Genomic DNA, 26269 nt, shown 5'->3' with positions numbered 1-26269 from the left:
GAGGATTCGGATATCAACATGTAGACAAAAACTTGGGCCTTTCTTCACGGTGGGGTCCCACTAGTTATTTAAAGTTATTTGGTCCCTGAGAAAAATTGCTCACAAAAAAAATATAATTCCTGAGATCACTCGGCCACTTAAACAGCTCCCCCACTGATAAGGTGTTGATTCGTGGAGGAGTTGCATTAAATTCCTTTACATGTGGAGCAGTGAGGTCGAAAATAAGTCATTTCTGTGGTTAACTGATATGCATATGTTAAAACTCCTGCAGTGTTTGACGCAATAAATTTCCTTACTAGTGTGTTTGCAGACAGCTTTATAACAGTGCAAAGTCTGGATCATGGCTGATGTTTTTCAGACTTGCTCACGTCCAAAGTCCAAACGTCTCTGCAGAGCATGTTTAGATATCCAGATAAGAGAGCGCAGCCCCACCTTGTTCAAAGAACTGAAAGAGAACGGATATTGATCTCTTGGAAAGACCTGCTCTACCTCTCAGGAGGCAGGTTATCTACCAAGCAGAAAGTGGCGGCTCCAGTCTTCAGTCAGCATGTCTAAGTATCCTTGAGTTGCTATCTGATGCATCGATTGGAGTATGGTCGCGTGTGAATATTAAAAAGGTGTAGGAGAAAACGAATAGGTCAATAAGGCATGTTTGAGTGTTCATACAGAGTGGAAAAGTGCTATATAAGGACAAGTCCTTTGCCATTTACTTGCGGATACGAGAAGTTGGGTAATCTCCGTCGGAAGAAAATCATGGTGGACAGGATCTGAGGATCTGTTTGTGGTGTTTTTAGTGGAAATGTGTGGAATCCCTTCTAGATTGAGCACTGGTACCAAACTGAAATCTTACTCAGCTTGAGAGTGATTCTCTTCTGCAGTTTTCTGCTGCACCCCAACCAGAGCCTGGGTCCCAGGAGGAAGACAGTCTAAAAACTTCTCTCTAACTTTGTAATAGATCATGTTCATTCAATAAGAATCGATGTTCAGCAGCTCTGCACATCAAACCTCTGTCTGAGGACACATGGCTGGACACAGGCCCAGTATTTTCTACACCTGCTTTCCCCACTTTTTATAATTCTGAAGAAATATTCAGATTTCCTGTGCTAACCCCATCAACTCATCTTGTTCTTGTCCAGCCAAACTTTGACAAAAAAGCCCGGAAACACCCCATTAAACACTACCATTCACCTTGAATCCTTTTTTTTAAATTTATTTATTCCAAAGTGGAAAGTTTAAGAAGCACTCATTTAGACTATCCAAAACACTAACGAGTGCTGCCTGGGGGGATCACAGACCTACAGTTTGAGGACAAAGTGATGAAAATTCGTTTCTTTACTGTGAGAACAGAAAAGTTAATCATCCACGTGGTTTTGTGGCTCTTTGGGGGATGCTGGTAAAGGTGAGCAGTGTTTAAACGCGTTTTCCAAACTCCAGCGGGTAAGTTTCCTTCACGGAAACGTTAAGGTGATTGTGACCTCTGTTGTCTGCAGGATCTCAGCTGTTGGAATTGTTTGCAGCTTCTTGCACCGCGTAAAAATCCACGTGAATAAATCAACACGCTGTTAAACATTTATTGTGGGGAAACACTGACCTCTAAACGGCTTCATTCATTAGTCTCTCTCCCTGCCTCCCTCTCTGCTCATTAGCTCGGGACAGAAAACAGCTCTGAGTGGCGCATACCGCGCGTAATGAGCTGCTGGAGAACAATACGGGGCTCACTGGATACTTGACAAAGACTCCTGCTCACATTAGAGCCCGTCTGCGTGTGAATAACGCGGTGAGTAACACCGGGGACTCCGCTCTTTAACAAACAGTTCAACTGTCACAGGTGAGCGCTGCGCCCCGTGACTCAGACCTGTTCCCTTTTCACAAGTTTCAAAACATTTACGCGTGGAGCCGTGGGCTGAGTCCAGTTACATCATCAGCGACGGGCATAAAAAAGAAGAAAAGAAAAGAGAGCGCACACAGCAGCGGGGGGAGGACGCAAACATGAAACCTGGAGAGGAAGCCTTTCTGCTCACTGTGGAGCCCCGAGCCGAAACGATGGACGCGAATCCGCGCAGAGACGCGAAGAAGCCCAGGACGCTCCGCTGCAGCATAAAGGTGAGACACCGGCTGGCACTGCGCAGAGGACGCAGCGTGTGCGCATTTATCCTAGAGGAGTGCGCGACTTTGCGACTTTATGCACACAAACTGAGTTTCTACTTCGGCTTCAAGGGGAGCGTTCCACTTTGTTCTCCACTGAGTTCAGTGGACCCACCTGTGGGTGCATGAAAGCAGCCGCACCTTACCGCGGCAAACATAATGAGCCACATAAATGTGGAGGTTTAATCTGAGGGCATTTCACCTTTTTCCCTCCATAACTTGAAGATTTTGCCCTCTGGGTAGGATTGCCTAAGCGCAAACCGAGCTTCACCTGAGATAAACAAGATAAAATCGGTCATAATGTGATAATAAGTCTCTTGTTAGCTAAAATAATAATAATAATTTTAAAAAATCAATCTGAGCTAATTGAAATCAGATTTAAATGCAGTGTTTGCTGCTTGGGCTGATGATGCTGGAGGTGACCTGCAGGGAACAACTTGCCGCTTTCATCTTAATTAACGTGTTTCTAATCTTTCCGCACAAACTGAAGTTCACCCCCGCCAAAATCAAATGTTATTTCCAAGGCAGGAAGGGATTTTAATTTTTGTAATTATAAATCAAACATTTTTCTCGCTTTTCACTTTGGGAGGTTAACGATGAGGAATCCAACACGGTAAAGTGCAAAGTCTCAGTTACAGACTTGTTTACTGTGAGTAAATGTATTAATACCACTAATGTAAAAGATGCATTATATTAATTAATTATAAATTAAATAAACTTTCTAATTTTAGGCACTTTCATCTAGTTCAGAATGAAAACCTTAAAGGACTCCGTTTTAAATCAAACGTGTAAAATATGTTTAGCGATAAATAAATAAATAAAAAAATCACTTTTTTCATTTGGATATATATATTTTGATAGGTTGTTAAAAGAGGGAGCTTTGGAGTTTTAGATGTATAAGTCTGATAATATTATATGAATTTATATTTTTACAAAGTTTTGGGGACTTTAATTCATCAACTGCAAATCATTTAAGTTTAATTCACTTCACGAAGTTTATTGACAGGTTCAAGCAAAGATCCACCTTAAGATGGTCAGACTAAAGATTTTTTTTTTTTTTTTTTTTTTTGGCTTTAGTTAAGGATGTTATTCTTAATAATATTAATAATAACTCATTTATGAAGCACCTTTCAAGCAACCCAAGGTAGCATTACACACTGAAGTCAAAGGCTTCAAAATTTCTTATTTAATGTTTTCAAGCAGTTCATCAAATTCTGCATAAATTAAATCTGAGTGTTTTACAGTGTAATGTTTGACAGAGACTGAGAATTTAAACAACCTTTAAAACACGCGCGCACGCACGCACGCACAAGCACGCACACACACGCACTCGTTTTCATATCTTAGTGAGGACATCTAATTGACATAATGCTTCCCCCACTTACCCTAAACATCCCAAATGAATGCCAAACCCTAATCCTTAGCCTAAACCTAAACATAACCTAACTGTGACTGTAACCCTGACCCTAAAACCACATTTTGAGCCTCAAAAATGCCCTCAAACTTGTGGGGACGGGCACTTTGTCCTCATAAGCAACTGTTGGTCCCCACAAGTATAGTAAACTTACAATTTATCTGTCCTCACATAGCTATGTAAACATGTACAGACACACACTTGCCTTAAGTCCAGATGTTACTGCTGATCCAAAACCACATCACACATTCACAACAGTCAGAGTCTAAACTCAACATGGATGAAATGTAACAAAGAACACAACTGAAAATAATGAACTGAACCTGAAACATTCCCAGGAGGCTTTGTGCTCACCTGCGTGGACCTCTCCACGGTCAGAAGAATCAAGCACAGATTATTAAATGAAAGGTGTGTGGAGGGAAAAATAAAAAGATTACTCAGCGATTAAAAAGCAATTAAAAAGTAAAATTAGGTTTGGTTTACCTGCAGAAGCAAAGACAAATGTTCAGCTTTGACTAATTTAAATTCTCAAAGTGAGGACCAGGGGCTGACAGCAGCGCTCCATCCTTTCATATGGAAAAGAAATGAAGCACTAACCTTTCTTTATTCACTTATAGTACAGGATACTGCAGCCTTTTGTATGTAAATGATGGATGCAGCTTTTGGAAATCACCCATTAGTTTTGAACTTCCACATTTTAGATGCTTCAGCACCTTATTTGCTTGTTTTGTCATTATTATTAAAAATATAGAAATAAAGCAGCAGAAGTTGGGATGAACCACGGTGGTTGCATCTGTCAGTCAATTCTTATTTGTGGTAGTAACTGGAAGAGCCATTGACCTAACCGAGTCCAACTTTGTTGTGAGCAATTTTGAGATGTCACAATTCTATTTAGTGGAAATGAGGTTTTAGATTGGGATGAAATCATGATTTACTGGTAAAAGAGCATCAAGGGGCGTCAATACTGGAACAGACTGGCAGCAACGTGGGAACTATGGGCCAACAATTATTTCACATTTTAGCAACAAATACATTTTTTTTTTAAAAAGTACACAAGTTTTGGCCACTATCTTGTGTTTTTCTTTTTGTTGTTGTGTTTTTGGGGGGGTTTTGGAGCTGGAAGTTACTGTGTTGCCACAGCCAGATTATTAGATGAACAGGCATTGATTCCATTAAAAGTGCTCCAAAAGAAACCCCCACAGCACAAACACGGCCCACAGGGCCAGTTCAGGGACGCCAGTTTGGTGAGGTGACGCCTAGGAGGCATCATGGCCGCCTGTGTTTCTCACCAAAGGGGCTGAAAAATGACGCCATCATGGAAACAATGAAAAATGCTTCTGTGATGCTTTAAAATGGGGGAAAAACTCAATGCAGAGATTAAAACAGTTTCTTGTAGCAGACTGTAAACATGTTTATATCTGCTGTAAAGTTTTAACATGGGGTTTTATCGAGGATTGGCTCACTTTTGAAGCCTCTAGTGGACACTAGAGGAACTGCAAAGACTAAACTAAAGCATATAAGGCCTTTGTTGGCTCAGAGGTTGCTGTTTGATTGTCACTCAGTCATCCAAACTTTGGGAAGCAGTTTTAGCGCCTTGAGCACAAGCTCTTTTTTTTTCCTCTCTCACTTGCTAATCGGATCCTTGTTGTGGAAATTTCATCATGTTTCTGCTTCAGATAAATTCCTGACAGAAGAGAATGCTGACAACTTTGTTTTTCCATTACTAATAACTTCATTTGATCCCTTTTGACAGCAGTTTTATGTGTTCGGGATCCGCATCCAGCTCCAGTTTTGTTATGTGTTTTGGCTCTGCTATTAAAAGACTCAAAGCACTGACTTGAAGGAGAATTGTTGCCTGAACGCGTGCCAAAAGGAGCAGTTGTTCTTCCCTTTACGGCAGTAATGGGAGGAAAACAGTTTGTTCTTGAGTTGTGAGTAATATTAATGCAAACACTGGTGGTTGCTTTCAAAACTCTAAGAGAAATGACTCCTCTTCTTCACCGTGTGAGTGACACATATGAGTAATAGGTTTCAGAAGCCTGGGGGGGTGGAGGAAGTTTCTTAGCTTTCCAGAGGGAGAGCGTTTATTTGAGTTTGGAATCTTCTGAGTGTTTACCTTCGATGTTCTCACGTCGCCTGTGGTGGGTCCGGCCGCTGCAAATCTTTCCCTGTTTATCTTCACTTTAAAGCCCTCCTCCGCTGAAGCCAAGCAAACATAAGCAGGGTGGAGGACAGTGAAACAGCGAGACTCGTCCTGCAGGTGTCTTCACATCATCCTGAGACTACACAGTGAAATTTGTGAGAATGCACCTGGACTTCAAAGGTGTCCAGTGTTGTGTTTAGACAATGGGAGCAGTTCAGCATGAGTGGAACAGCAAGCCATTTGTCAGAAAGCTGTTTCTAAATCATTCCTGCAGCCTCTGTACCGCCAGAGCTTTGAATAGCTGTTGTCCTCCAGTCTAACATCAAATGACTAAAAAGTTATAAAGCTGTGCTCTTTGTTCTCCGGTCAACAAAGGCTTCACACGAAGCAATCACATCCATCCATCTTTCCTTGATACCGCTACAATTTGCACCACGCTCCGCTCTCTATTTGTTCAGCTTCAAGAGCACATTCTGCTTGTTTTCTTAGGTCCTCTTGAGCTACACCTGGAGTCTACACCCAGGTGACACAGTCAACCTCTCTTTAAGGATAGCTCTGCCAGCGTTTGGGCCAAGTTTCTGCACAGGGGCATGTAGTGTTTACATCATGATCAGGAGCATGAGAAGCATTGGAAAGCCTCACTGCACCTGAGCATGAGGCTCGCCTCTGTGGCTGAGTCACAGTCAAATCGCATTGTATTTCTTTATCAGGGTATGGTGAGAAGATAAGCACAGCTGCCATGTCTACTGCAGACAGATGCTGTGCTCGGATTAGCACAAACTGCAAACGCAGGTGAACACCAGAGAGCAGCCGAGTGTTTTCTAGAGAGTAAAAATGGCCATATTGGCACATATACTGGTACTTCAATACGGTTTTTTGAAAGTAGTTCCAAATAACGACAGCAGTCGTCGCAATAAGCTCTAAACGATAAGGCAGGCGTGTCCAACTCCAGGCCTCAAGGGCCGGTGTCTTGTTAGTTTTATATATCACCCTGAATCAAATAACTAGTTCATTAACAAGCCTCTGGAGAACTTCAAGACATGTTGAGGAGGTCATTTAGCCATTGAAATCAGCTTTGTTGGATCAAGGATGCATCTAAAACCTGCAGGACACTGGCCCTTGAGGCCTGGAGTTGCACACCTCTGCTGTAAGGTGAAATACCGAAGTTTTTTTTTTTCATTTGCCCCCTTGTGGGCTGCGAAGGTACTGCAACCATTCGCAATAAATGAAACGTTCAGTTTCTTAATTTTGACATTAAATATTTAAAATTTTAAAGAATCAGAACTCAGGGACTGTATTAGAACATCACCTGCTAATTAATCTAATTAATAAATTTAATAAAATTCTAGGAGAGCTATGGTGTTGTTATAAAGGGGGGAAATATCAATTGAACCTGAACCGTGTTCATTTATACTATAAAGTTTGGCATTTTAACATGCAAGTATCTTTTATACAGCCATTGGTATTCACAGGTTTTAAGGAGGCTGTGTACTAGTCTACTTCTTGGATTGGTGCACAATTTGAAGCGCGGCCTAAAACTCGAGGCTCGGGCAGTCAGCGCTGGATGTGCGGTTTTGAAAATGTTAAACCATCTCCTGAATGCATCATTCCAGTATATTTAACAAACTGATATATGAGTAATATATCAGTCTTACTCAACTGGAGAATAAGCACATTTTCCAGAACTGCTTTAAATGTCAGTGCTCCTTTGTCCACGATGCTATTGTGCAGAAAATCTGTTTTATGTTTGTTTCACAATAAGGGGAGGTGACCTGTGCACATACTTTCTTTTAAGTATCCTCAGAGAGTTTGTACACATTTCAAGCACTTTTTTCCTTTTATTTCCCCCTTTTTTTCTCTCTCTCTTTTTTTTTTTTTTGACTAGAACACATATAAGAACAAAATAACCACAACCCGTGTCCATGAAAATAAAAGCTTTTGGAATTCAAGAGTGAACTTCCCTCAATTCTTCCCTTCACAGCAGGGTTGAAGGTTGGGACAATGACCTCCAATCATAGAGAGCTAAAAGTGTTCAAAAAGGAGAAGTAAATGAATAATGCTCAGAGAATCCAAATACTTAAAGTTTGTAAAAAAGTTTCCCTTTTAACAAACAGCAGTTTTTTTTTGTTTAATTAATTTTTTATGCAGCTGACACAATTATCTGCTCTTTTCCCTTTCAGTAGAACAATCCTTCCAATTTACACAGTTGAATGGAGGAAAATCTAAGTTGTTTTTTTTAAATTCGCAAAAAAGCCATGTCCATGCATTTAAACATACAGATCAGAATCTGTCATTTAAACCACATGTTGAAAAGACTTTGTCCAACCTTTTCTTCTCCTCACGTGAGCAAATGCCTGATTTCTTTACCTTTATTTTACTAGCTGCTCTTTATGGGACAGATTTGCTAATGTATTGTGCCAAACATGCGATTTGGCATTAAAGTAAAATATATCGATACTGACAGTGACAAGCCTGACCTTGTTGCGCATGTAAAGGAGTTGCTACGGTTGCCCTGAGAGGCCAGACGGACTGCAACTTAAGAAAACACCAGCAATAAGAAAAACGCTGCAATAGCACAACAAACACGACGGAAATACGAAAAACGAAAACAGAAATAGGAAAATAAAATTTTCTTCCAAAAGCACAAGTGAAGTGTTTCTGGGGAGACAATAACTGGACGGACCAGTTAGAAACATGCTAGGTGTGTTTAATCATGATTTTCATATACTGATTACAGATTTTTAGGCTAATAGTTAGGCTAACACACTTACCTCTCATCTTTTCTTTCCTCACAAAACAGACAGATCCTCCACTTCTTTTAATTGTCTCCCAGCGCAATTCTTAGCATATTTTGGTTCCTGCAACTGATCCGTCGGGTTATTGTCTCCCCAGAAACACTTCCCTTGTGTTTTTGGAAATCTCTTTTTTTCCTATTTCCATTGTCGTTTTTCCTGTTTCCGTTGTGTTTTGTGTGCTTTTGCAGCGTTTTTTCTTATTGCTGGTGTTTTCTTAAGTTGCAGTCCGTTTGGCCTCTCATGGCCACCGTAAGTTGCTTCTCTAGGCTTTCTCTAAGTACAGGGATGAGAATATTGAAATTGAGTGCACAAACATTTGCCACATTTAATTAAATGCTGATTGTGTTGATATTTAATGCCAAAAAAAGCACGTCTTTGTTTTTCTAAACACAGTTGCAGTCAAAAAATATCATCCTTAAAGCTAACCACATCTATGAGGTCTCATGCCATTTTAACCTGTTTAAAAAATGACCATAAACCCTGAGCTTGGTGGCGTTGGTCTCTTCCTGTGAAAAGGGAGTTCTTCCTTCTCACTCTCACCGAATGCTCTTCATAGGGGATTGTCTAAAACTGTAGGGTCATTACTGTGCTTACTTCTCTCTGTCTGTCCCCAAACTTTCCCACTGGCTGGGTTTTATATATAAATCTCTGCTTAAGCTGGTTTTCTCTGGTCTGTGTACATTTGTGTGTTAAAACTGTCATCAGTACAGCTGACCCTCTGTTTGTCTCCAGTCAGAACAGAATTAGACAAGAAAAAAAAAGAAACAACCTCCTGCCCCCCCGCTTTTCCCTTCCCCCAAAAATAATCTACAGAAGGAGTTGAAATTGTGATGCATATCATATAATGGTTTAAAAAGAATGCAACACTGCTTCATCAGGATTAACTGGACATGTCTTTAATTTTTTGGCATTCCAATAACTGAAGATTAAATGTTACTTCTGGTAGACCTGCTTCCTGCACAGAATCAGAGATCTGTCTCTTGCATTTGTTTTAATTTGACTTTGTTAAAATGGCAAAATGAGGTCAAAGTTGACCTGAAACATTTTAATTTGGTCAAAAAAAGTTTTTTGCCTGCCTGTGCAGATAGGTGCTGTCAAATCACTTAGGTAATTGAAGCCTATTTGACAGAAAATGAAGATGAAATATTATCAGCCGCGTAAAAGGATCCATTGTGTGTGCTAACCAACCATAAAGCCACACTTTAATAGGAGCATTAACTGTTCTGAGGCGAATGCAGAGTTTATTCTCCCTCAGATGAGCTGGCAGCTGGTAAACACGCTGAAAGCTGGGATTTATCATTGTTTTCATAGTAAATTCACCGCTAATCTCAACATGTATCCTCAATGCAGTATCCATGGCCCCCGGAGCAAAAAGTAAGCAGTGCGTCTGTGAAAGCCTTCTGAGACACAGAGAAGCAAGTCACTCGTCTTTCAGATCACTGGGAGTCCATCCAGGGGGCGACTCTGATCTGGGTGTGAAGAGAAATTCTCGGAGGACAAATTCCACAACCAGATGGAGACGCAGTATGAAGCGGTTTTCCTGAAACGATCCCAAAATGTTGTCACCGGATAAGTGATTTCATTCCTCTTTTGGATCTGTGCTCTGGAGCTCCAAGGAAGCGCTAATGCATTACTGCTTTTGCAGTGCAGACATGCCGTTTTCCAGAAAAAAATCAAATCATGAGCCTGGCAACTTTACTTTTGATTTCTAGGAATCATTAAGAAACCTAAAACTTAGCAACTCATACCTCATTACAACCTCATTTAGTGGAGTAAAACAAATGCATAAAAACTTTTTAAAAACAAAGCAGAAAACATTATTATACATTTTTAGTAGATTCTGCAAACATGTCATAAACAGGCTGAGATATTTTATGAAAATCAATCACAAAATAATATGTCTGAGATTTTCCACATTATGAAGACGTACTGCTGAAGCGAAGCAAAGAAAGCAGCATGGCTCCTCAGGCTTTAACCACAGTATAGAAATTAAAACTTTGAGAAAATGATGTGAAGGCTTGGATCTCATTCCAGGACATTTTCAATCATTTTAATGTTCTTTAAAAAAAAATCTATACCGTATTTACATTGCCGCATGTGATGCTTTTGTAATTCATATAATGAATCTGATTCACAGCTTAATCCCTTCTTCTTTGCAATTTTTCGCGTTTTACAAAAACCATCCAGTAACCAGGACTGGGAGCTTTGGCAGGCCATATGTTTGACTGTATATAATAAACTCTTTAACTGATGTTAAAAATATAACCTGTTTTTTGCTCTTAGGTTAGAAAACACAAACTTTTACCTGCAGAAAGAGGCTAACTGTCTGCAAAGTCTTTAGTTGGTATGCCTGAAGCCTTGTGTAATACTTGGAAAGGAGTTTAAGGAATGCGGTGCAGATGAGTTTGTACTCAAAGTGGAGATGCCTTTTTGAAAATGTGTTTCCTCTGAATTGTTCTGTGTTCTTAAAAACAATTTAATCCTCTAAGACTAATTATTTTAGGCTTTTTGTAATGGTGCCAGCTGAAACTGCTACAGAGTAGCTGACACGGCTGACATTTATGACGTCACTCTGTTTCAGCTACAGATCCCCCATTGCTGCACATTTTGTCTTTCCTCCTGCATATTTCCACACTCCACTATTTCACGAACATAACCGAAAGAATAAAAAGACCTGTCTTCTGTGTCCTAGCTGTTCGTGCTCTGCCACGGCCTCCTGCAGTTGTCCCAGCTGCTGTACAGCGCCTACTTCAAGAGCACCATCAGCACAATCGAGAGACGCTACGGCCTCAGCAGCTACTCCTCGGGAACCATTTCCTCTCTGCACGAGGTGGGAGCCAACAATAACTTACCCTCATCCAGTGTAGGCTCATGATAGCTTTATTTCAAGGATACCGATGACAAAGGAGGAACTGAAGTGCAAGCAACAAATCAAAATCACACTTCCTGACAATCCGAGTGGGACTCGAGTATTTTGAAACAGTTTTATTGCAAATGCAGGCGTCAGGAGTGATGAGAGATTGTTTCTGTACGTGCTCGGCGCAGAGGTCACTCTGGGGTTTTTTTATACTCCAGTGAGCTTTAAAAGTTTCACACACATATAAATGTTTTCTGTTTGTCAAAGACAGTCACAAATAAACCGCATTTTTCTGTCTGTGGCGATACTCCATGAAGAATGACTTTAGCTTATCTTCTTATGGTTTCTTTAAGGCTGCTCTGATGGATATTTTCTCAGTAACGCCAGATCAAAAGCTTATGTGTAATGTGTAGTCTCATTAAAGTGATAAATTCAGACAATTATCACCCAGCTCTGCACTTCCTCTCAGTTACATGGAGCTTTACTGTTGTGATTGTTTCTGTCTCCAGAGATCTGGATTACGAGGCAGGGTCAGGGGCTTAGTGAAGCAGCTTCAGGTTTAACATTGTGTTACTAATGTTGTTCGCTTCTTATCGGAGTACAATGCCAAAAGATAAGAGATCAAAATAAGACAAAATGACCCCATACCAACCAATCATCTCCTGCAGCAGAGAATAGCTTCAGCATTCCTGGAAATCAGTGTGCAGAGTAAGAGGCAAGCTTAGGGAACAGCACAGTAGACACAGGAAGTGACAGGGAGGAAAACACAACAAACAAACTGCACACACGTGTTTTAAATGTTGCTTTCCCCCATGAAGCACTTTGAACTGCACCAACTGCACTTACAGTGCTATACAAGTTGTGTGCAAAAAATTCAGCAGAAACGACCACAATTTGGATAAATGAAATGCAAATACAGATTAAAGTGATTATGGATCCTTAAATTACCTCTGAATTGTGCTAGATTGCACCAAGTGATGCAGCGTTGCACAACAGTGACACCCTGCGTTTAATGCATTAGGTGTGGCGCTTCCTCTGGCTCCTCTCTGACTTTTTTCTCTGTCTCTTAGATCAGTAACAGCATACTGATTGTGTTCGTGAGCTACTTTGGGAATCGGGTCCACCGTCCTCGCATCATCGGCGTCGGTGGACTGCTGATGGCCATCAGTGCCATGATGCTGACTTTGCCTCACTTCCTGTCTCAGCCGTATGAATACGGCTCTGTTTTACATAGTAAGATGAAGCTATAAACACATTGCTGCTCTGTCTCCGCTGACACTGCCCTCCTGTGACTCTGTCCAGAGCTGAGGGGGATTACAAGTGTACAAATATGTCCAAAAGACTTATGAGGCTTTACTTAAGAGTTGCAGCATCCTCTAACAAAGGCTCCATAGGACTCAGTGGGAGTCAAACAAGTTTCTGCTGTTTGGTCCTCTGTGTTCTTTAGCATGTGTTTGGAAAGCCTTGCTGGTGCTCCCCAATTGAACTTTTGCATAAATCAGGAGGAAATTCATAATCTCTGTGCACTCTCTGAAAGCTAAGAAGATTACAATTACCTCTGGGGCATTTCATTTGCAATAACAATGTTCTTCTTCCTTTTCGCTTTGCCCCCAGTTAAAGTCATACAGAGTGTCAGCGGAGGGTCAGAGAAGCTCCAGGAAATGAAATAAGTAGTACGTCTGTGTCTTCTGGCCTGTTTTTAACTATAATTTTCCTTGTTTTCTACCCTGTGTGTGTGTGTGTGTGTGTTGATACCAGATCGCCACGAAATGTGCAACCTGCAGAGCACCTCAAACAGCACACAGTCGTGCAACCGTGATGAAACGAGACGTCTGACCGACACCAACAACCTGTGGCTGCTCATGGCCAGCGCTCAGCTGCTCTTTGGTGTCGGATCAGTGCCCATCCAGCCCTATGGGATTTCCTACATTGATGATTTTGCTGGGCCTGCAAATTCCCCTCTCTACATAGGTGAATGACCTGCAGTTCAAAGATTGATGGGACCACATTAAACTGAATTATTTAGCAGGGTTTCGTGTGAAAAAAAACTGATAAATATACAAACGCAAGGAGTGAAAGTACGAGTATTTTGTGTTGGTGAAACTGAAAACTAAAGTCATCACTCTGTCTACAGACAGCTTAGAGGATGATATCAGATCACTGAAGTGTTCAGAAACCAGCTGCTGCTTAGATTTTAAAGTACTGCTCATCGACGCTGTCAAGTAGACTCAGAAACTCGAGTCATCAGTAGAAGTGTTAATTCTTCCAACAATGAGTTTAAGGAAAAACATGGCTGTCATTCAAAATCTTTGTGATAAAGATCCTATAAAGATAAAGATGAAATATGTCTGTTTGCAAGAAAATTAGCTTTGATTTCTAATTTTCCCCTTTAAATCTCATGCTTTATTGCTTTGCATCAAACTGTGGCTAACAGACCTTGAATATCAAGATTTATTCCTGCAGAAGCCTTGAGTCAGAAATGTACGCCCCAAAGTGATGTTTATAACAGCATGATTCACAGAGATAAGTCAGGTTAACCCCCGTTTTTCCATGGAATATTTGAGAATATCTGTTATGAATGAAGGATAAATACAGATGGAACCGTTTAAAAAAATATTCCCGTATGAAATATTGTACAAAAATGACCCCACTTGCGAAAATAGCTTGGAGGTTAAAGCTGGAGTCTTTTAGAATCAGTTTGGAGGCTTTAGAGGAAAAATACAATCTTTTTAAAATGGTAAGGTATTTGACTGGCTGCAGCTCAACGGTCCATCACAGCCTGCCATCTCTTATCATTCACAGCCATCCTGTTTGCAGTTTCTGTATTCGGGCCTGCCATCGGCTACCTGCTGGGCTCAGTCATGCTGCGGGTCTATGTGGACGTGAACAAAAAAGATTTGGGTAAAGCTGAGTCTGGAAGTCATTTTATTGGGTTAAAGAGGTATGGATGTCTTACGGCGTTTTTCACCGATAATTCCAGGAGAAGCTGCGCTCCAACTCAGACCCGACGATCCTCGCTGGATCGGTGCCTGGTGGATGGGCCTGCTCATCTCTACCGGCTGCCTGGTTCTCACCTCTATCCCCTACTTCTTCTTCCCACGTACCATGGCTTCACAAGACCACGTAAGCCTTGCTCTTATAGAAGTCTTTTAAACAGCAGAGCACATGTCAGGACTGTGCAGTCCACAAGAAGCATCCATAATGTAACTGTAAATATTGGAAGCAAACAGGGATCTGACACTTAAAGGACAATATTTTCTATGTCACATTTGACTGACCTCTGGTGGCTTAATGTAAGTTCTGCAGGTTGTTTTTTGTTCTTGTTTTTCTTTCAGTTTTTCACTATTTAAGGCACAGTTTCAGTCTTGGTGACCTCAGTGGAGCGATTTCACATACAAATCTGCGCTTGTGAAATGCTTTAGGAAAAATATTAGATAAGCATAGTTAAGCTAAAACTTATCTATGACTAGATAAGGAGGAAGTGCATGCCCCCTCATTTTTTGTGAAACCACAGTTTCACTTCCAGCTTTAACTTGACTGACTTAAAAACAATGAAGTTCAAGTGGGCCAAAATACAGTTATTAGAAAAAATTAGAACTACTAGTGAGCTCTTGTGACGTAGAAAAGTCTTTTTTACAATACTTCTTTCCTAAAATATAAAACCATATGCAGGAAAATTACAGAACAACATTGACACAGCTTAAAGCTTTAAAACATACTGCGCCAGTTTAAAACATCAACCATGCTAAGGTAAATATTCATTAATGAACTGTTTTTTTTATTGTGTTGGGTTTTTTTTAGTCCAGTAATCATAGACTGTGTTTTTAAAACTAACTTAGCTGCCGGGAATTCTCATGTTCACACAGCAAATGATTGTTTTCTGCATGTTTTGAAACCAGACACAAGGACAGAGGGATGCCTCTGACTGTGAAACTGAGGGGACACTCATATGGTAGCAAATTGCCCTCCAACCTGGGGTCATAAATCTAGTTTGCACTTTGGCCATTTACCCACAGATTTGTATATAGTTTGACTCACAGGAGACCCCCCCTGCTGGAAACCATTAAAAACATGCATCTTTCATAATCCAGTCTGTCATCAGTTTCCCAACAGCGGTTTTTGATTTAGTTAACAGGAATGAGCAAACAGCAGACATAATTACATAAATGTTATCGATGGACACAGAGGGGAAGTGGTTAGCTGAAAGTTGCACACAAAAAGTGGAAGTAATCTTCAAACAGAACAGTAATAGACTGACAGGTCATCATCAGCCTTTTTTCCCCAGTATAAATCATAAATAAGCAATGGATGAATGTTGAGTTATGCAAATAAAAAACATGATAATAAGGGAGAGGTTTGAGAACCACTGAAACACATGATGCGTCTTTTAAACTTTCGCGCAGATTCAAACTAACAGCGGGCAGGCTCTAAACGAATTCTTTTGAGAGACAAAAACTCCACAGAAATCTTTTCATTGCAGTGTTTGACAGCTTTTGGGTGATTTTGAATGCTGCTGTGCAGAGCTTGTCAGTTCAGTCTAATGTTCCCACGTCACACGAATGCAGCACAAAGACACAGAGGCTTATGTTGTAGGACAATGTCGCATGAAAGGAGAGAGAAACTTTGAAGTGCTCCTCGAAAGATTGAGATCAAACCCATGAGATTTTCATCCTCTGGAGCCTCCATATGCTCTCCTGTATGTCTGAATTTGTGCCGCTGCCTCCCATAAATGTCCCTGTCTTCATTACTCACTGAACGTGTGAGGATCTCTATCAACTGCTTATTTTCCCTTAACAAAGATGAAAATACACCAATCAGACACTGACAGTTCAGGGCTCATTACTGGCACCTGTTAGGAGTGTGTTGGATACAATGTGTGGATTTAAGTGACAAAGAAACAGTTTAGATGGCTGAACGGTTATTATGGTTAACTAAGAAGCAACAGTATGTCTCGGTTTTTCTACATTAAAAAAATGCTGCTGTAGTAAATGAAAGAAATCTATAAGCAAGACTCTTTGGACTTAAACTCATGTTTGACTGCTTTAGGACATCTTATCAGTGGTTCTCTTTTGCCTCACCCATCCATCCATTCATTAAACTGCTTATCCAAAGTCCGATCAGGTGGACTGGCCTCTACCTAGCTACACTTTGAAGATCCTCTTTGGAGGATCCTGAGGTGTTCCAGATACCCAAACCCCATCACTGTATGTCTAACTCTAGTATATCTTCATATATCCTCTTCATATGTCTTTGCCTGCAAGCGTCATTTTGTTCTCCTCATCAATGCCATGCATCCATGCTGCAAGTCAATAAGAAGTCAGTAAAGCTGCATTCGTGGTCCTTCTGCTACCTCTAGAGGAATGAGAGGAATGAACATACTTTCTGTAGCATGAACTAACTTCTTTTTTAAGTTTCAGGGAATTTCAGTTGGGTGATTTGAAACAGCTCAACAAATATCAGCCAACACATAAAGGGTTTTTTTGTGCAATTTGGCACCCAATCTGTCAGCAAGCTAAAGGTACAGCTTCTGTATTTCCCAGGGAGAAAAAAACGATGGAGAAAGATCTATGACAGAGGGGGCAGGAGAAGAAGATAAGAAATTATTTTCAGAGGTAAGGACTGCTCAGCAAGCAGCATTTGATAAAACTATACTGAACACTGAAACGAAAGCTAATTTAGCTGTTGCTTCGAAATAGCTGCCCAAACAAGTGTGTTTCAGTTCTTCGAGAAGGATTTGGCAGGAGTCACAATTTAAGCCGATGATGTTGTTCAGCATCAAGTGCCAAATTCTATCTTTGCACCTGTTGTTTTGGTGTTTTCTGGCTCAGGAGTTGGTGAGCTCAGACAACATCTGTTAATGCACCGCAGAATGTAGAAAGAGTAGCAGTAGGACCAAGATCTGTCTACAAAGAAGGCACATGCACTGGAGCTTAGAGTAGAAATTATTAGGTGGCTCATTTATAATTCGAGTTAAATTTTCTATTCTGAAGTGTTTCACTAGAACCTCCAGGTGGGTTCCCACACTTGCCAAAATCCCCTCTAACACCTGCATAGTGCACCATCAGACCATTAACATGACTAACAAGTGGCCTGATCATGCAAATATTAACTTTACTATGCTTTCCATTTCATGCCATGCCCTCTGATAGGTTTTGTAGTCTCAGCTGAACTACAAACATTACTCTAATGTGATAAAATCAACTTCTTAGGACGTCATTAGCCAGCGTAAAAAATGTGGATTTATGTATCAAGAAAAGCTTTTTAAATGAATATTATGAGCTATATTCAAGAAGTAGAAGTAAATGTTAGAAGTAGAAAGCAGCATAACATAGAAAGAGTTTATTAAATTACAAGTACAATAAAGCTGTGCTTCAATAAAATACTAGAGTAAATGTCCTGTTACATTCCACCACTGGTTCTAGCCATGCTCTCATCTGATGGGATTGTGCATATAATGGTTGATGGTTGTATGCTACTCGATACTTTCCAGGTGACTCGAAGTGAGTCTGGCTCAGAAGATGAGGACTCTTTGCTGGGCTTCCTGAAGAGTGAGTTTGTTACATTCCAACTGCAAAGATCTGTTAGTTTGATAGCTTTATGTATCTTTGTCACAAAAAACAAGTAAATGGTACCAGAGTAAAAATCAGAGTGTCTGAAGTTATTTGCATCTGTGTCTGATCAGGTTTTCCCAAAAAGTTTGTCGACCTCTTGCTGAGCCCTCTTTTCCTGATCCTTGTCCTGGCCCAGTGCTGCTTCTCGTCGGTTATTGCAGGGCTTGCTACGTTCCTTAACAAGTATCTGGAGCGACAGTATGCAACTACAGCCGTATATGCCAACCTGCTCTTTGGTAGGTACCAGAGTAAAGATGTCATGGTTCCAGGATCTCGTTTGGCATTTGGTGAAATTATCCTTTGATTTTTTTTGGACATTATTTTGCTTCTTATGTTTATTTTCATTTTTGTCTCCCTCTTTCATGTTGCTATGTTAGTTCATTTGTCCACTTAAGTTCAACTTCCTGTTTTACTTGGTTATCGCTTTTCCTTACATGTCTCCTGTAAGTGGACTCCCTATCGCTGTCCTTCCCAGTGGTAGCTTATCTTTTCCTGTTTATACGCTGACCATGTCTTTTATGTGGGCTTGCACTTTTTCTCCCATGTCCTCCATGAGTTAACAGACTTCGCTGCACCATAGTGCTAATGTGAGAGGCACGTGAGAAATTATTATTCCTTTACATGAAATAAGGTCAACACCAACGAGTAGGGCAGAAGTGCAGGAAATGGGGGGAAAAGCTACAAAATAGGCTGCTTTTAAGAATCTATATTATTACTGATGCACCTGAGAGATCCAGAGCTCTTAGAAAACCGTAGACTTCCAGGAATGGTGATGCTATTTTCCAGAGAAGCGTTTGGTCAGTAAGTGGTGATTTTGCACCTTATCCCTAATCTGGAATATGACCTGCTCTGCAGCATAAGTTACCATGACGACGTAGACTGCTGAGAAGTGAATTGCCATAGTAACACTGAAAACACAGAGTTAACCCTGTAGCCACCCCGATAAGTCCAAATCCTGCTTCGGTGTTCAGGCCTCTGGTCACTACCTGTGTTTGATTTGATGTGTGCTCAGTCCTGCCTCTCTTTGGCGTCCGTGTATCATCCTCTCGCCGCTCAGGTTCACATTTCTTTCATACAGACTCTTGCAGCGGCCAATAAAGGCCACATTTGGCTCATTCTTCAGATTACTGCAGCCGTTTCAGTGTCAGCTGTTAAATATTTCAAGTAATAATGAACACTTTTAATGGGATGTTTCAAACATTTTATGAACTCTGGAGAGTGGAAATTAAACTGCGTGCTAAAATCATTTAATCGATTCTCTGCAGTGAGTAGGTTCACTTTTGATATGGCAACTTTCCAAAGCAGTCGAGCTGCCAGTTTTTCTTTGATGAAAATGTTTTCATCATTTTAAACAAATTGGCCTCTCTGTCTGTAAGGATGTTGGCAAACAAATGTATGCCCTGATAAAATCTCAGGTTCGAGTCTGAACAAGCACCTCTATTTGGCATGAAGCTAGTACTGTATCACACCCTTCATTTATCCAAAGAGAATTTTCAAAACGGTAATAAAGGAAACCAATGGCACTGAAGAAAATCAGTTTTACTCAAATTGCACATCCATGTTTGGCAGCGCGCATGTTGTTGCTGGAAGTTTGTGCCAGCGTCAGTCCGCCTTAAGGTCTGATAATGGCTGTAAGTTGCGTCACTCTGAAGTCATTATAGCCTCAACAAAAAGAATACAAATTAAAAAGCTGTCAAAGCTAAAAAATGTCCCAACTCAGTTTGGACATGAGAACTTCTCAGACTTCTGAGAAATACTTTGTTCACTTGTAAATGTTTCACTCAAGCTGTTGTAAAATGTAATTCCACTCCAGTTTATGCTGGAACATGGCTTTGCTGGCTCTGCTCGGGATCCAGCATATAAAAAGTTAGTCCTTGGGGGGGGGGGGGGGGGGTTTCAGCTCATGGGTGTCATCGGAAGATGACATCATGAGATTTTCACATCTTTTTTACTTAGCGGTAACTTATGTTTCCCAGGTTCTGTGAACCTACCGTCTGTGGCTGTGGGGATGCTGGCTGGCGGGGTCATCATGAAAAGGGTGGGTCTCTCTCTGAAGGCCATCCCACGTTTCTCTGTGGTGATGCTGACCATCTCCACCCTCTTCTACATCCCTCTGTTCTGGATGGGGTGTTCAACACAGAAGGTTTCAGAGGTCAATCATTTCCAGAACAGCCAGTCTTGGTGAGTTTGTGTGTTTTATAGAAATAACAGTAATATTATTAATCTGTATAACATCTTTTATGCTACATGTAAAGCTCAAAGTGCTAAAAAAATGAATAAAAGTGATAAAAATAATGAGATGAATTACATTTAATAGCAAGATAAAGGTATACTGCTCATCAACATATATCAAGATGGATCTGATGTGAAATCAAAAATAATCTGTCCAGATTTGTATGTGCAAAATGTGTAGGACTAAAACAACCTTAAATATGTTGTGTGTGGTGTTGGTGCATGGGGATTACATGCCAGAGTAGTCAAAGTGCTGCAATCACAGTTTTTTAAAGATTACCAAGTCTGTTTTTATTGGACAGATTAAACCAATATTTTTTTTCCTGAGTCATCATCTTGATGGAAACACTGAGAGTTTTCATCTTTTTTTGGCTCTAACATCTACACGGGATTATAAACACAGTTTGCTCTCAAGAACACCACCCAGCACTCATCACCTTTCAGAGCCGATGGTAGTGACCTGTGATCCAGTCCCTCACCTTCAAGCACTGGATTATAAATAAACTTCAGTCATATCTGCTTCTTTTTCTTTAACTCGCTGCTCTGCTGTCCTCCGCAGGTCTCCACCCAGCTGCTATTCAAACTGCAACTGTCCTAACAGCACCTTTAATCCCGTGTGCAGCTATGACGGCATTGAGTACATCTCTCCGTGCCACGCTGGCTGCACGAACTTCACCAAAGACCCCGACAACACCCACAGGATTCGGGTCAGTGGCATCTGTTGCTTATGCCTTCCACAATGGCTGATTAAAATAAATAGGCTTATGTTATGTGAAGCTATAATGTTTTCTTTAGCTGTATAAATACAGTATGATTTTTAACTGGCGAGCGGATAAAAGTGGAAAAAATTACCCTACCATAAATCATCCAAATCAATCTGAGAGATTATCTGGTGCAGAGTAATCACATGAGATGTGGATGCCGTGTAAGTGAATGAATTTGTTTTTAGAGCAGAGGGGGGAAAACTGTTTTCTTTTCTTATTCTCTGTATGGGATCAAAGAATAATCATTTGGCCCTGCTCCTGCACAGCGTCTGTAAATTGCTCACTCTGGGAAATATTAACCTTTATTAGCGTAATGTACTTCAGAGCTTAAAGTGCTGCAAGGAATCCATACCACAAATAAAATGCCATCGAGAGCCTTTGCAAAAATCAACTCGTCAGGGTAACTATTTCCTTATAAGGTTATAGTTTTAACTTATAGTTATAGTTTTAAGCCATAAGGTTTATTAGGCTTTTCTAAAGTGTATCTTAGATTAAAACTTTAGTATAACATTATGAAAGTAAAACAGAGCCACTTTGACGTTGCTGTTCTTACTTGGATCCTGGATGTTGAATCTTCAGTGTTCATGCAAACATGTCCGCGTGAGCCCACAGTGGGTAGTTGCGGGTAAACTATGGGACTCTGTGGGCAGGGCAAACCCACACGTAATGCCCCAACTGGGTGTGCCCACACAGGGCCACAGTAAGGCAGCCATTGCATTTTGTTTGGTTGTTTATTTGCTAAGGATTAACGGAAAGTAATTAGGGCTTTAAATGCTTTTAGTTCTTAGGATTTCATATTGAGGTAGTGATATAGTTTAATACTTAAGTTTAAGACTGACATGTTGTGTCTGATTGACTAGTACCTTCCAGTCTAGGCTCAGTCTCGCTCAGTCAGAACCAAAGCAACTCACAGTCAATATCTAATCGATGCTTATTAGTCGCAGAACTAACGAGAGCTGTTTTAAAAATAGAGAAAAAAACTGCAGCGTTTAAACGTCACAGCTTGTGAATAATCCTTCAGTGGGTGGATTGTGTGACCGCTATTCGAACATTAGTCAGTTTGACTCAGCGTGTAAGCCCACCACTGAGGCACAGACGCAGACAGAGCTGGCTGCAGCTAGCTTAATGGATTAATGCTCAGTAATCAGGCGATAATTATTTCATCTTTGATGTGGATTCACATGTTCACAAGTGCAAAGTTGAATGTGGAATTCAAACATCTACTTGAGAAATGTCTCCGATTTTTGCAGGTTTCTTTTTATGTATTTTAGTTTGATTAAATCAGGAATATCAATGGAAATTTGATCTGTTTTTAACCAGAGCCTTGCAGTTTTTTTTCTTGAAAAAATATAATCTTTTCACACTTATGTGAGAAAGAGCGTTCATTCATCCATGTATTATTTGCTGTTTATCCGGGTCCATATTCATGGGGTCCATGGGGCAGCAGTCAGAGCAGAAATGCACAGACCACCTCTTCAGTCTCCTCTGGGAGCACACTGAGGAGTTCCAAAGCCAGCCAGGAGACATCCTCTCCAGCATGTCCTGGCTCTGCCCTGGGGGCTCCTCTAATTCTCAGGTGTTCATGAGTCATCCCTGCTTCAACTGGCTCCATTCCATTTAACCTTCTCAACGTTTAAATCACCTGCTGATGTTCTAATTTTGGGAAACAACAATCAGCCAAAACATAACAGCATTACAAGCTGTACAAAAGATTATAACTTAATCCGAGACAGGACAAAAACCATGCATATCAGAACAAACAGGTAACATATAAAATATAATATAAAAAATATAATCTCTGCTTTCTCTCTGGATACAGGAGTATACCAACTGCAGCTGCACTGCCAGCACTAAGGCCAAACCAGGTCCTTGTGAGAATGGCTGCTCTCATTTTCTTCACCCTGTCATAATCGTCATCGCTCTAGCATCCCTCATCGCCTGCCTAACGCACAACCCCATGTACATGATGGTGCTCAGGTGAGTTCAAAGTTACAACCCTCTGACGGGTAGCACGATACAGTGTGCTTGTCCACGTTGTTAAATACTTATCTTGAATTTTTATATAGATATTTATTCACCTGCAAAAACTGCATTGGGACAGTGGCTCTATGTTATATTCCTGTAGCTTCTTGTTGAGCTTTGGGCTCTATTAAGATTTTTATTGTTATTGTTTCTTATGTTTCTTATGCTGTTTCCTGGTGTCTCCTGAGGTTTCCTTGCTTTTGTCTCGCTCTGTTTTGGCACGTTAGTTTCCTCGCCTTCCTCGTTTCCACCTCCTGTTTTGTTTTACTGCTTTTCCATCTCTAATTCCTTGATTGGCAACACAAAAGCCAAGGACAACATTCACTGATCTGTGTCTTATACCCCCTAATGTGTGAGAGTTCATGAAGTGATTAATCACTGCCACATAAAACGATATGGAAAATGCAAATGTTGCTCGTGTAACATTTTTTTCCTGCGTTTTCAGATCTGTTCCTTCTGATGAGAAGTCATTTGCCATAGGAATTCAGTTTCTACTCATGAGACTGCTAGGTAAGACAGGATTACCGTATTACTAAAGAGGCTGATGCTCCAGAAACATTTGTAGTTTATAGGGAAGAAAATGGTGCAATATTGAATTAAAACACAAATTATAGTGTTAATGATACATTTCTTTATGTTCATTTGCCCCCAAAGTCCAAGATAACCTCCAAGACCCTGCTGCTCTATAAAAACTACAGTGGTCATGGTTGTATAAAGAACCCAGGAATAAACTATGCCAGCTATATAAGTAAACTAACAAATGGTGCAAATTTTTAAGAAATTAATAAATCATAAATAAGTAGGAAGTGGTATTAATTTCATCACCCGTGTTTTAAAAATCTTTTCTGATTTAATTTTAAGCTCATTTTGCTGAAGGACCAATAAGTGTATGACACGGCGAGGCTTCTGCCATTCATTAGAATTCACAAAAATCATTACTCCTCCTATAATATTGGTCAAAGTTTAATCCAATTTACATAGACTGACCACCAAATGGGTCTTCACTCAAACATTTGTCAAGATCAAGGTCACATTTGCCATTTTATGGGTAGAAAAAAGGTGCACTGTGATGATGGGAGTAACTCCAGCTGCCACCCCTGCTAACCCCGACCTCTTTTTCCATCTCAGCTTGGCTCCCGGCCCCTGCTCTCTTTGGGATGGCCATCGACACATCGTGCCTCAGGTGGAGAACTGTATGCGAAAAGAAGTTTAGCTGTGGTTACTATGACAACAACATGTTGAGGAACCGGTGAGAACATTTATCACTCAGAACAGACTTTTTTGTACTGTTATCAAAGGTTGTGTTTTGTGGTCAGAGCTGAACTGGTGGCAGAAAGTGACGTTTGTGATGTCTTTGTGTCCACTGTGTAAAACAGAGTCGACACCAAAGAGAGCCTAAAAGAAACATTAAAAAAATTCAGCCTACTATGAGCATCAGCATGATATCATTATCATGTCAGTAAACTGCACCGGTATAATGTCTGTGCTGTAGAGTAATAGAAGCAAGCGCTGAAATCCTGAATGTTTGATTTCTTTTCCGATAATTCACTGGAGAAAACATCATAAAGTGCATTCTGGGTTATTTTTTAAGGCTCATATCACCCAGTGGGATGGTTGGATGCTCAGAACAGATTTTACCCTATGAAAGGTTTCCTGTTTTTAGCTACTTTTTGATATCAGGCTCATTTTCTAGATGTGATTCCATCTGTGTCAAAATTCTGAGGGGATCAGGTGGGAGAAAGGGAGAACCCCTGAACCAATCAGGCAATGACCTACAAGATTCATACCCTCATTTTGTAAATGATGCTCTTTACTAGAATATTGTCCATCCAGTGGCACAAAAATACTTTTTTTAAATTTACTGATAGAATTTTGCTGGTTTTCTTTTGGATTTTGTTGTCCACCTCGGACTGGTCTATACATATCAAACAGGTGTGCAGTTCATCTAAATCTGAGCCATGCATTTATTACTTATCTGACTCCCTGCAGGTATCTGGGCTTACAGGTGGGTTATAAGGTCATGGGCATCGTCCTGCTGATGATTCTCGGGTGGAAGGCGCACCGGACCGAGGAGTACAGTCTGGCAGATGACAAGAAGGACCACTCTGATTGTCCCGCTGGGAAGCAGGGTGATCCAAACCTTTTAAAGCTTTGCTGCGGTGTTAAACGTTGAGTAAAGCTTTCAGTGGAAGTAATCCATAGTGAAGATGGGCCAGCACTGTGACCTCAATTTCTTTAGGCCCACTCCTCCTATCCAGTTCTTCAATGGTTGGACAGAGGATATCCATTTTCCACAGGGGAATATTCTCTATGTTTCTGGATGCATTTTGATTGGAGTAATTCAGACGTTATGACCAGCAGAGCATACGTTAAAGCACATCGTTTGTAAATGGTAAATGGCCTGTATTTGTATAGCGCTTTACTAGTCCCTAAGGACCCCAAAGCGCTTTACACATCCAGTCATGCACCCATTCACACACACATTCACACACTGGTGATGGCAAGCTACATTGTAGCCACAGCCACCCTGGGGCGCACTGACAGAGGCGAGGCTGCCGAACACTGGCCCTCTGACCACCACCAGTAGGCAACAGGTGAAGTGTCTCGCCCAAGGACACAACGACTGAGACTGTCCGAGCCGGGGCTCAAACCGGCAACCTTCTGATTACAAGGCGAACGCCCAACTCTTGAGCCACGATCGCCCCACATCGTGATACCTCACATTCTCCTTGGGTCAAGGACAGTGAAAGGACTTTTGAACAACAGCTAAATGTTTTTATTTTTATTTTGTGCGTACCTGAACAGTAGGAATCTATTCAGGTTTCTATTTGCAATGCGAACATATTCTGTATCTAATTAACTGTATAGCTTAATATTTAAGTATATATATTTTTTATAGATCATTGTCTCATACACAGAGACGTGTGATTCCTGCAATACTCTTTTCATATATGAGCCTGTGTAACACTTCAATTGCAATTAATATTCAGATATTCAGATATCAAATACATGCATTGTTACTCATAAACTGAATAAAATGAATTAACCATACAGTAGTCACTAGTTTGGTTATTGGGTGGATTGCAAACAAGTGTGAGTGTTACTGGATGAAGTATGTCTTTATCTCAGTATCTCCAAGGCTGAATAATCCATCAGGTCAATTGGTTTGTTGGATTTTTAAGAAATATACAGCTCAGGTCATAAATAGTAGGGAATGTTTGTCTTTATCTTCATGTAAGATGAATCATCAGAGTCAGAATACTTCATTAATCCCAGAAGAAATGAT

General features: G+C 40.6%; 1 protein-coding gene across 2 annotated transcripts; it reads left to right on the top strand.

The window, feature by feature from the left end:
- The first annotated feature begins 1477 nt into the window (after positions 1 to 1477).
- Positions 1478 to 26034, top strand: slco2a1 (solute carrier organic anion transporter family, member 2A1). 2 transcript variants are annotated; one of them, XM_082525222.1, is made up of 15 exons: positions 1478 to 2103; positions 11190 to 11327; positions 12425 to 12587; positions 13113 to 13325; positions 14157 to 14255; positions 14335 to 14477; positions 16895 to 16966; positions 17845 to 17902; positions 18037 to 18201; positions 19942 to 20146; positions 20757 to 20904; positions 22781 to 22938; positions 23429 to 23493; positions 24112 to 24232; positions 24973 to 26034. In XM_082525222.1, the coding sequence occupies exons 1-15, from the start codon at positions 1990 to 1992 to the stop codon at positions 25154 to 25156; spliced, it is 2046 nt and encodes a 681-aa protein (XP_082381348.1). In that variant the 5' UTR covers positions 1478 to 1989; the 3' UTR covers positions 25157 to 26034. The 2 variants fall into 2 exon arrangements, with proteins under 2 accessions (XP_082381348.1, XP_082381349.1); XM_082525223.1 differs by lacking the exon at positions 16895 to 16966.
- Positions 26035 to 26269: the final 235 nt, after the last annotated feature.

This window comes from Aulonocara stuartgranti (assembly GCF_965226115.1).
Source record: "Aulonocara stuartgranti genome assembly, chromosome: 23".
Lineage (NCBI taxonomy): Eukaryota > Metazoa > Chordata > Actinopteri > Cichliformes > Cichlidae > Aulonocara > Aulonocara stuartgranti.
This window is presented reverse-complemented; position numbering and strand designations above follow the sequence as displayed.

Bases quoted from the DNA above. Each gene is read 5' to 3' on its own strand.
- slco2a1 (XM_082525222.1), top strand. From the start codon at position 1,990: ATGAAACCTGGAGAGGAAGCCTTTCTGCTCACTGTGGAGCCCCGAGCC. The intron at 14,256-14,334 runs GTAAAGCTGAGT...CGATAATTCCAG, and splicing joins CGTGAACAAAAAAGATTTGG to GAGAAGCTGCGCTCCAACTC. The intron at 22,939-23,428 runs GTGAGTTCAAAG...CTGCGTTTTCAG, and splicing joins ATGTACATGATGGTGCTCAG to ATCTGTTCCTTCTGATGAGA.